A 12,184-nucleotide genomic window follows, 5' to 3' on the forward strand; every position below is an offset into this window, starting at 1 on the left:
CGTCTCCCTTATGAGACGTTAGAGGGCGAGCAAATTCCCATACAGTCATTACTCATTTTACGTTGATTCGGTATACAATAATTCGCTACAACGATAATAGAAAAGTTCCACTCCAAAAACCGATTTACGATAAATTTTTGTAGCAGCCGTGGCTCAGTGGCTTAGAGCGCTCCGCTCTGACCGAAGGGTCGGATGATCGAATCCACCCAAGGGTCATTGGTAGACATCAGGAAGGGCATCCGGTCATAAAATGCTACACGCTCCAAACCAAAGTCCTCTACCCAGGGGCAACGCCTTAGCCCTTATCCAAAAAAGGGGTACCTGGCGTAAAACTCACTTCCCATTATAACGATATTGCCATCGGAAAATTTTGTACAAAGCACCAGGCACACGCAAGGTGACCGTCGCTTGTCTCAGGCAAGATGGCGGCCCCAGCGTGCAGAACATTGTTTTGGTTCAGTTGCGGTCCCGCCACCCATTCAAAGCCCTGTCTTTTCCACTTGTTCACGTGTGCCCCCCAGCTATCGTCACCTCTCAGCCAAGCATCGTGCTACTGTAGGCCTATATATCATGTAGCACCAGGCCAACGTTGCGCAATTGTGTTTGTGTTGTTGCAATGATTTACTGTACGTGAGTAACACTGCCTGTATTGGTGTGATAGTGTTTGTTTTGGTCTTGGAGACAAATTGGACCGACACAGGAAGTAATTAAGGTGGATTGTCAATTTTGTTTCAGTCTTGGGTAGGTGACTTTGGGAAGCTGGGTTGACGTAACCCCCCTTTTATAATGTTTCAATCTCCTGATTTACAATACAATCGTTATACATTAAGGTATGACCTGACATAACCCCATCGTAAAAAGAGTAGTGACTGTATATAATTATGACGATTATCCTAAACTTCGCTTATGTGAATTTCAAGAAATACACACAAAGGTAAAGAAACAGTTAGCAATGTCCAAGGAAGAAATGACAGAATCATTTAATAGGAAGGCAAAAGAATTAAATATCAGCATAAGTGATATTGTCTATGGCCTCATTCACACCAGAAATAACAAACTGTCACCTAAATTTGAAGGCCCATACAGGGTAATCAAGAAAAGAGGCAATAAAGTAGTGATTAAGTCACTATCAAGTGACGAAGAAAAAGAAACACATATTGACCACTTAAAAAAGGGTCTCAAGAAATTTAGCTTGCAACTATAAAACACCAAAAACGACCGAAAACCCTAGTACACACTGTGAAAATAAGCCTGAAGCAATCAACACATATCGGAATAAATTGCGGTCGCATACCAAACAGACAAACATAGGTGCAACCAATACAGCTCTCACCATAAGAAGGCATTTACATGACTTAGGAATCGATTTAGATTCCTTTTATAGGTAATAGGATTAACCCCTGAAGCGCGGGTCGTCGCGTTTGCGACGCTCGCCAAAAAGGACATAACGGCGGATCGTCGCGTTTGTGATTCGAGTTAATTTTGAATAAACGCAGGCAAGGATGTTCCAGCTGGTATTGTCTATCAGTACCACCACCCTTTAGCTACAATTAGCATACTTTACCTTTGTACTACTGACCTCCGTTGTTGCCAAGTATCGCGTTTTTCCCCCCTCCCCCCCCCACCACGGCCCGGCCAGCCTGGCTGTGATATATGGCAGCGCTCTGGCTGCTCAGAACTGTAACTCTGCGCTCTCCTCTCACAAGCAGTTTATGCTAATAGGAACCGCTTGTTTCCCCAGTTGTCACACTAGCTTTTTTTCACGTGGTTTGCCCCTGTTTAGTGTCAGTTTACCGCAGGCTTTCAAAGTGACATTATGGTGAGTTCTAGCTCTTCTGAGTCAGTGCGAGCGGCCGACAGGAACGAGAATAAAGTGACGGGCATAAGGCAGAATAAAAAGCACGCAGCGGTGATCTTTTGGGAAGTAATATGATTGAAAATAATGTAGAGTACGTGTTTTTAGCTGTGAAAATGGAAAAGTTTGTTGAGTGACGGGAAGACTGCCGCCGCGCTGCATGTCGACCACACGCTTCGTTGATTTTAGCCTTATTTTCAGTGCTTATTGTACAAATACGGATTCCAAACTACCTGTACGTTGTAGTATAAAGTTTAATGTGACAGAATGAGGCAGTGGTAGAGGGGAAACCGGGTTGCTGGAGGTGTGAAAGTGAAGAGTTTGTTACCCAACTTTGCAAGTTTCCACAAGTCCTTGGGTAGTCCAAGAAGGCTCAACACCTGTCTCTGGAGAAAGCTCAATGTAAGTACTATCTGCCATAAAAATTATAATGTTCTAGGGTTAATCTCTGATTTTTGGCAAATATTTTCCTACAGGTACTCAGACCGCGATACAACCCCACCACACTGGAGGGGGGGGGGGGGTCGGCTGTCGACGGCCGCGCTTTAGGGGTTAAACAGGCCAAAATATCTGTATTATTCATCATCACTATCATCACCCTTAGCATAACTTGCTAACAACAGTGGATTAGATCTCTAATACAGTTGTTCTTTCGGTAAGTAAAGATGAGGTGAATAATTCCATGGATCATGCTCCTGTTGATATCAAGAGGATCACTTCACTTACATCCTCAACATGTAGTCTGACAGGGGTGCCTGATAGCCCCAACGCCTCAACAGCAATACTGCAGGACATAATCAGTACCGAAGTTAATTTGGACGTACTGCAAGACATACTAAGAACATACAGTACTAAGAATGTTACAGAAGATATCAGGACCACCTAGAACTCTGGAAGCAGTATTAAAACACCCTTCTTCACATGATCACCCCACACAGGAAGTAGCTGAATTAATTAAATTACCTGACTGGAAGCTAGAACAGGCTAAGCACGTAATGATCACCATGATCCAGGATAGCCCATCAGCTGGAAGTAACACACTGGAGACAAGAAACGACATCACACATACAGGTAACAGACTTGGTTTGTTTGACCTAGGTGGAGCAATTTTAGGCAACATTTTTGGACTAGCTACAGAAAATGATCTAGAGTAAATAAATAAAAAATTTATCAAAATAGCACAAATTCTCTCATACCAACATAAGTTAGCTGATACTCAGAACACCTTAATGCTGACGATTGTAATGAACCTAAGGAAGGCAGAGGCATCAACTCTAGGAATTGTGGAGAAAGTAAATGCACTAGAAGGTAACAATACACTATTCCAACATCTTACTGTGATCATATAACATATTGATGTAATAATACTACAGTTAGACAATACTAGAGCTCAGTGTCAGGCCTTCATAAAAGGAATTGCTAATGATGGTAACAGAAGGATCACCATTAATTTACTACCCATTCACAACCTCTGGCAAATAATTAGTCAAGGCATACATAAGCATGGACTGAAACCTTTGTTTGAGGAAAAAAATCTGATGTTATATTATCCATATTTGAAAGCAACACTCACAAAAACATCAAAAGTAGTTCATGTACCATTCGTAACGGATGATTTTTTCACAGTCTATCAAATATAACCTTTTCTTTCTAAGAAAGATGACTCATTAGTCACCATCAACATCAAAACAGAAGTCATCATGGTCTCCAAGAAACAGGACGCTGTCACTTTCACTAGTGAAACAACAATTGAACACAAATGTCACATATCATTACATGCATTTCACCTTTGTCCTGCATATATCTTCACGTTTCAGCCAACTGAGACAGTCCCTTGTGAAATGGCCATCATAAAAGATCATGACATCCCTCATCAATGCAACTTCACATTTGCTCCAGATAAACTCATCCACCATCAACACATTGGACATTCACAGTTCTTCTATTTCACTCAAAATACATCAGTTTTTGTGACTTGCCCAGACACACCTCCAGCCCATACATCAGCATCTGGTTTATACATCTCACCAGATTACTGTGCAGTCCTGACACCTACACTATCCACCTTGCCCACTAAAAACCATTATGCCATTCTCAACCACACACACAAATACTTCCAGCCACTGTCTAGGATGAATATAAATGTAAGTGCACACTTTAAGTTGACTTCACCCAAGTATGAAACCATGCAATTAATAAATCAGACAATACAACCTTGGGAAGAATACAGTAGGATTATGTTTAACCTATATTATGTATACAACCCAGCTCCAGTCATCCCTGTAATTTTCTCCATTATATTTACTGTATTAATTTTGGCCATGCACAGAATGCAAGCAAGGATTGCTAACCTGGAATCAGTGTTTAAGAACTGTTCTGTACAAGTGAGACAAAACTAAGTAAATATTGTACATATATTTTATATAAAATAACAAAAAATGGGTTACACATAATATAGGCTTACTTTAATTATACTATCATATCTCATGTGTATATATATATATATATATATATATATATATATATATATATATATATATATATATATACAGCAAGCCCTTCTCATATATATTGTATAGCTGACTACAGTAGAATTGCCATTGTATTATTTTAATATTACTATTATATTATATATGTACAATTTCATAACTACATTAACTACATTATCCCAATTATGTAACCTTCACAATATTATGAATTTCACTTACAAACTGACTGTAATGTGTATCTAGTATCCATTAATATGTTATGACTTTTTACTGTCGATGGTACGACAGTTTCGCGTGACCGAGCGATATGTAGGCATAATATAACACAATACTATATGTAAGTAATCCCTCCACTATCCGACGGAATTGAGCCATAGGCATGTCCGGAAAGTGGTCCTGTCCAGATAGTGGGCACCAGCCTCCTGGACTTGTACTTATGGACCCTAACTCAGAAAAACACCTATACAACTCCCTCTGGACATGCATAGCACCTATTTAAGACCCAAATCACACCAATAAGGGACATAAAAGACTGAAATAAATGCAAAAGAAGCATAAAATGAGGTTTTTGAGGTAGGTTCATACAATATTAAACATTCTGGGTACTTACAATTCCCTGGCTCCTGGACTGGTAGTTACGGACCCCAACCTAGCCTAACTCAGAAAAACACCTCCCTACTGCACATGCCTAGCACCTAAGACACAACATATTCACACCAATGAGGGACATAAAAGAGTGAAATGAGGTGTTTGAGGTAAGTATAGTACAGAAAATACAGTACAGTACAGTATGAAACATTCTGCCTACTTACAGCATGTCCATGGCCATCTCAATGAATAACTGCCTCCTCTCAGACTCTGACAGTAAGAAGGATTTCCTGAAGCACTTGCAGTACACTGTTCATGAAGTCTTGCACTGAACCTAGTCATTTGCACTCAGAAGTCCATTCTCTTCACACTGCGCACTCTTGTCTTACTTATGCTCCATTGTAACTTAATAAGTGTTGCACTCTGGACCTTAAGTCTTTCCACTCATAAAACCAATTTCAAAACAAATCACAAGTGTATTTACATTAAATTTAGTCCAAAAATTTTGTCTTTTCACTCAAATTTCTACATTCTTTACAATATTGTATGCACTGTTTTTTTTTCACGGCACAACACTAAATTCCCGTGTGGTCTAGTGGAGAAGTTCTTGCCGTTTAATCACTGTCAGAGTCTGAGAATATCGCTGGCAGGTGACCTAGGGGTGCGTAGCTGGGTCGTGGTGATGGCGTACCCACTGCAGACGACTCGGAAGATAGACGCAAACTCACGTCGAGCGGTGACTCCACCGTGGCTGATGTGCTGGGCTATGGCTCGGAGCATGAGGGCCTGTCTTGGGGAGGCAGCAGAGTGGAGCCAGGGCTGGGCACAGTGGGGGTCACGGGCCTGAAAAAGCTGTCAATCGTTGACTGATGCAAGGATCGACGATTCTGACGATTTATGATGCGCTGCCTGAAAGTATGCACTTCCTCCACAAGTCCCAAGGGCCCCATCTCCCTGTCGCAGTCCGGGTGTTCCAGGTAGTCCAGAACGAACTCTAGGTGTTCCCGGAGTGCGCTCAACTTGGGGATGGCTGGAGTTGTGTCATGCTGAGAGGAGTCCGCATCATCTTTGGAATCTTCAAGCTGGGTACTGACACTCACGCACTTCGTCCACATCAACATCGTCGCCGTGTGCACGCAGATGTGCATGGAAGTCATCCACGTCGAAACCTAGGAAATCGTACTCCGCATCCGTTCCGAGAAGCAGACGAGACCAACCATTTTCTAGAGTCTTGACAGGGATTTCCTTCCATGCACTGGCCCAGTTGTAAATTGCAGACTTGATGTTGTAGCGGCGAAGGTTTTCCAAAGTCCGCTGGCCTCGAGTGTCCCGTCCCTCTCTACACTCATCCTCGTCCTCGAGAACAACCATCACCTCATCCAGGAACTTCCGTCGGTATAGGCGCTTTGTTCCCACAATCACTCCTTGGTCTATTGGTTGGATGACAGCAGTAGTATTAGGTGGCAGAAACATGCACCTAATGGGGCCATTCTCAGCCACCAAGTCCTTGTCGCACGGGTGGGCAGGTGCATTGTCGAGGAGAAGGAGGGCCTTTACCTGGTCGCGTGGGATTCCCAGTTTCTCCGTCTGGTAATGTATGACCTCCTTGACGAAATGGCAGTGGAACCAGTCTTTGAAGATCTAAGCTGTGAACCATGCCTTCAAGGAATGGTACCAGACGACAGGAAGACATCCATCACCCCACGAAGACACCGAGGCTGCTTTGCACGGCCAACAATAATGGGCTTAAGCCGGTGCATGCCGTTAGCATTGGCACAACACAAAGCAGATAGCCGTTGCTTGGAGAGCTTGTGGCCAGGTACATGTTTCTCCGTCTCCTCGGAGTGTTCGTAAGCAAAGAGCGATAGAATAAACCAGTTTCGTCAGCGTTGTAGACATGACCGAGAGTGAGGCCCTCCCTGTCGATCAAGCCCTTCACCTTGTGCTGAAACTCATCTACTCCATCCTCGTTAGCATCCAAAGCTTCGCCATGAGACTTACGGTTGGTAAGGCCATGCCGTAACTTAAATGCGAAGAGCCAACCCTCGGATGCCTTGAAGTCTAGGGCGTCGTGAAGCCTTGCGAACTTCTCAGCAACAGCCTTCAGCTCCGCACCACATACCATCACACCAGCAGCACGCTGCTGTCGATACCAAATCAACGTGGAGAGGTCGACTTCAGGAAACTTGGGAGTAAAAATCTTCCTCTCCACATTGCGTTTGCTTTTCAACGAGAAGTCAGTCGTGTACTGCATGAATCTGTCTCAGGATCTCTTAATATCAAAGTAGATCAGGCCAGGTTGAATTCACGAAGGATGCGTGAAGAAGACCATCCCACATCTACTTTTTCCAATATCTCCTGCTTCTTCTCCAGAGTCAATACCACTCTCTTCGTCTACTCAGACGGCGGGGGCATCATCACACACACGAAGGAGAGGCACGAGAGCAGCAGGAGTGCCTGCAGCAGGTAAGGCACCACCACAAAAGCAAGCACGTGGGCAGCCACGACGACGAGCGTTCACTCACGACAAGAGACAGGCGGAAAGTGGGGAGGATGCAGGGGCGCTCTAGCGGATGTCGGAGGAATGACACGCCACAACAAAGCAGTCCCGCGCCGCGCACGCCAAGTTCAAATTACGGGAGGGAATTTTTTTTTTTCCGAATTTTTTGCGGTTTTCGGACCATTTTGGGAATATTGGATCCCAGGACGATTATGTCTGGTTAGTGGGGATGTCCAGAAAGTGGGCGTGCAGAAAGTAGAGGGATTACTGTACTGTACATAGCTATAGGTAACAATACGTAGAACAGGTAGTTATGTCTGAGTCCTCCACTAAGAGTTAAAGAACGCATCCCCTTGCCTAGATGAACCAGGAATGTCAAATCACACAATGTATATCCACAATCCTTGTTGGCCCAGATCATCAAGAATTCTTAAGCCATGCAATGTATCTCAAACTTCCTCGTAGGCCAGATGAACAAGAATTTCATGAGGTATTCAAACACGTGGAGTAACCAGCCCTAGCCAGTTAGTGCACGTGACAGGAAATTTACCATACACATCCTCCCTACGCTCTATATAATGTCAGAGAGATTCCCTTCAGATCAGAAGGGGGTTAGAGAGAGAAAGGGGAGAGAAGGCTGGTGAGAAGGTCCAACGTTAGTATCACACTCTACTAAACTGTAGCTCATCATTTTTATAACTTTGTGCAATAAACACTGTAACCCGAGAATGCTGTAATTCACCTCATTGACACTACGTCTCACTACTTAATTCTGGCTGAGCTTAACGATCCATAATCAAGTGCCCTATCTTACTACAAGTACCTAAAACCATGCTATCGAGATTGGTGGCCAGATAACCTTCTCTGTATAATTACACCCCTCAGCTACGTCTACTTACAAAATAAATACATTTGTAGAGGTTGGTGGGGGCGCTCACCATCCACTCACTTGATGTGGTGCTGCTTTCGGGTGCCTGCCCATTCCTCTCCTCCTTCTTTCCATCCTTCCTCTTCTATCTTTCTTACCTTCATGCTTTCCTCTTCCTTCTGTCTATGGGTGACAGTACAGTACACTGAGTGACAAGCCAAATGGTATCCTGTACACCATGAAACCATTTACTACATTGGGTGGTAACCATATAACCAGATTATAGCGCCTGATGGTTTAGTGGGCAATTAATGCGCTCCAATCGGATTGAGCTGGTGCAGGTTTATTTCCAAAGGGTGGTTGGAGTTTATTGTTCACGTAATGCCACTCAGGGATGAGTGAGTCTGGTCACTCTCATCTTAAATGTCAGGGCCAACTTTCCTAGCCCCAGGTTCCTATGGTCCTCATGGGAAAACACTGGATTACATGATGAATGATTTAATGAATGTAATGGCAGCGAAAGTAGAGCAGCTCAAGAAAGAAATGTGGCGGGTGCTACAAAGGCCTTGATATGATAAAATGGAATGAGTATGAAGGCTTCAGAATATAGGCATATTTGTGTCCACATTAACATATGAGGGTATGTTTCTAGCATGGCATGAGTTTGCAAATTCAGAAGTAAATGGAGTGGATGCTGGACTGTTAAGGAATGACTGAGTAGGTTGTACAGCCTGGACAGGATAAGAAACAAAGACACAAGAAAGATGTGAAGGAAGGGAGTCTACTGAATAAAAGAGATGAAGAAACTACAGTATACTTAGAAGGATATATATTTGGAGATGATGAATATACTCTACTGAGACTCACATGAGAAGGATTGGCACTCAATTTTTAACTTGGTATATACCTGATGGAATGGCCCAACCAGTTAGGTGTAACCTGTATGCTGTACATCAATAAAGGAAAAAATTAAGAGAATATATGCATATATGCATATCTGAGGTGAGGCCAGGATATCAAAGGCTTGAATAAATGAGTAATGATGGTGTGGTTCATTTTACTGTACATTATGTCTAACAGTTCTCCAGTTTTCTGCCATCTCTTTCTCTGTTTCTGTAATGTACCTGACCCCAAAACTTTGATGAGAGTTAGTAGTGGCATGATGATGATGATGATGAATTACGGTATATTTATTACTGTACAAGGAAGTAGTAGATAAAGTTATGGTGCAATCACAAATCTATCTATAGCCAGGTGGGATGGCTACAAATGAACTGCCTTACTGTCATCCTGTCCTCTGCTATAAGTTCCCTTATTCCACCTCACACCCCTCTTACTCATATGCCTCTCCACCTCATCCATCCATGTTATCTTCAATCACTTCTTCCCCTCCACCTCACTTGCATACACTCTCCAAATCAATTTCTCATTCTCCTGTCTGTATTCACATACAGAATAATCTGGGAAAGGTTTATTTTATCGCGAGTTTCACCTTTTCCTAACACAAAAAAGTAACTTTTCACACATTGTAATCCTCTCCAACTTTTGAATTCTGGAGTGGAAATAAAGGTGGCATCACAAAAACATGAAGTTGTTCCCCACCTGGACAGCTAAACGATAAACATCCATCATAATGAGCACAATCTTGTTTGGGTTATGGTCCTTTTTATTTGAGCGGAAAGGGTCAATGCGGTCAGTGTAGATATAGTGGAGAACCATCTGGAAGGCCTCGGGAACTGCATCCTGTAGCCTAACCTCCAGAGTTGGTAGGTCCTGCATTGTTATATTAGATGTCACCAGTAGCTGTGTGGAGGAAAAAAATTCAGTGATTCAAGCTTGATGACCAATAGCAAGTTCTCTCAGGCACTGTTGTACTGACAGCAAGCACAATACAACTGTATTATGAACTGGTCAGTACATGGTGCTCCAGTTGTACTGCACTAATTTATTACAAGTAACAGTTTCAATTTGTATGAAAGAAATACATGTATCTCAATAGAAGCTTAACTAAACTAGGCTGGGCTCCAAAGTTAAAATTTCAATAAATAAGACTGTACTGTCAACAGAGACTGGAAATAATTTAGTTTAACTACAGATCATACTCTTTGAGGATGCTTTCTTCAAGTCCCAATAGAAGGAAAGAATAAACTTTCACAAAGTATACTGTCCATAACACACATACTATTAATGTGTGTCAAACGATAAATCAAATAAAAACACTTGCTTATACAGTAAGTCCACAGTATTTCACTTTTTTCATACTTTTCTGCTAGCATCTCCAAATTAACCAATAGAAAAACTGTTCACCAGCTGCACTGTCACCTACTGTATATGGTTGCTTTGTCAGTTTTCCCATGGAATGCATAAAAAAAGCTTTGCTGTCTAAGAAAATATCCTTTACTTACCATGAAAACAGCCAATACAATACAGAACTTGCTACTGTAAACTAAGGGAGGGTGGAAAAAGAACGTGATAGTTAAGAAAAGAACTTTTAATGGACAAATTTTCTGTACTTTACTGTGGACTTAAGGGTAAAATTGGATGTGAGAAAAAAGTGGCAATAACAAAGACCTGTTGCATGTAACTTAGAAAAAATTCACCACCTTTTTGAGCTGTTCCTCTGGGGGAAGGAAAAAAAAAATTTACAAGGACTTACTTTACATAACTTATGGAAAACCAAGGTAAAACGGGGTCTTTAGCTGTGAATGGTGGTTTTTGCTAAATACAAACCATCACATATGGAATACTGACATATTTATTGCTTTATCTATACTGCACATTCAGCCTTTCTGCTAAAGGTACAGTACCTATAATCATTTTTCTCAAAAAAAAAAAAAAAGCTACATATTTTTGAAAAACAAAAAACAAAAAAAAAAGTCTAGCAGTGAAATTACCCCTTTCGACAGGGTAATTTCACTGCAAGCTCATTGTTGTTATTATTGTTCTTATACTGACTGGTATTATTGCTATAATGCCACACTACATACCATACACAAGTGATTTTAACTAGGCTTAAGCCTTGGTTACAATACAGTAGGGCCTATGCTATGTACTGGGAGAACTTTACAGTCATGACATCCATCATTGTTTCACAGAATGTTTCACAGCTGTTAAGTTGGCAGGAGGGACTCCCATGGCATGAGTGCATGGCAAGGTACTGTTTTGTTTTGTGTGTGCGTGTTCGTGTTCTTAATAAAGGAATGAGCCAAGCTCGTACTGTCCCATGTATTAACCATTTTTATCGTACATATCCTTAAATTTATGACTAGTGTTGACACACACTATTTCATTTGGTAGTGCATTCCACTGTTAACTGCCCTATTTGGGAAACAGAATATCTTTATGTCTTGATAACCTCTCTTTTTATGCATTTTTTTGCAGTGTTCTCTTGCTGATGCTTCACCATACATTATATCCTCATTTATGTCTATTTTCTCTTTCCCTGCAATGCATTTACAAAGCATAATCATTTCTCCTCCTTTTCTTCTCTCTTATAATGTTGGTGGGTTTAGTTCTTCTAGTCTTTCTTCACAGCTTAGTTTCCTTAAGCTTGGTATCCATCTTGTAGCTGCCCTTTGTACTATTTCAGCCTTATCTATGTGTTTTTTGAGATGTGGATTCCAGACTAATGATGCATACTCCTGGGTTGGTCTGATGAATGATGTTATTATTTTTCTCAGCATGTCTTAATTTATATTTGTGAATGCTGTTCTCATATTAGCAAGCAGTGTACAGTATACATATTCCATACCTTCTCACTGATGTGGTCAGCTGGGGATAGTCTGTTACTGATAATCACTCCTAGGTCCTTCTCCATTTCTGATATGTGTAGGACTGAACTTCCTAGCTTATAATCCCAGTGTGGATTATTTTTACTTTTACCA

At 41.7% G+C, this 12,184-nt stretch overlaps 1 protein-coding gene across 1 annotated transcript in view; it reads right to left on the reverse strand.

The window, feature by feature from the left end:
- The window catches only part of Lztr1 (Leucine zipper like transcription regulator 1), a 93,050-nt gene that overhangs the window by 17,204 nt on the left and 63,662 nt on the right, over window positions 1-12,184 (reverse strand). The window contains exon 10 of the mRNA XM_080283021.1: window positions 9,903-10,103. Within this exon, the coding sequence (XP_080139147.1) occupies window positions 9,903-10,103 (201 nt within the window). The remainder of the gene's footprint in view (window positions 1-9,902; window positions 10,104-12,184) is intronic.

This window comes from Coenobita brevimanus, chromosome 95 (genome assembly GCF_032717465.1).
Source record: "Coenobita brevimanus isolate Jiangsu-jjx chromosome 95, ASM3271746v2, whole genome shotgun sequence".
Classification (NCBI taxonomy): Eukaryota; Metazoa; Arthropoda; class Malacostraca; order Decapoda; family Coenobitidae; genus Coenobita; species Coenobita brevimanus.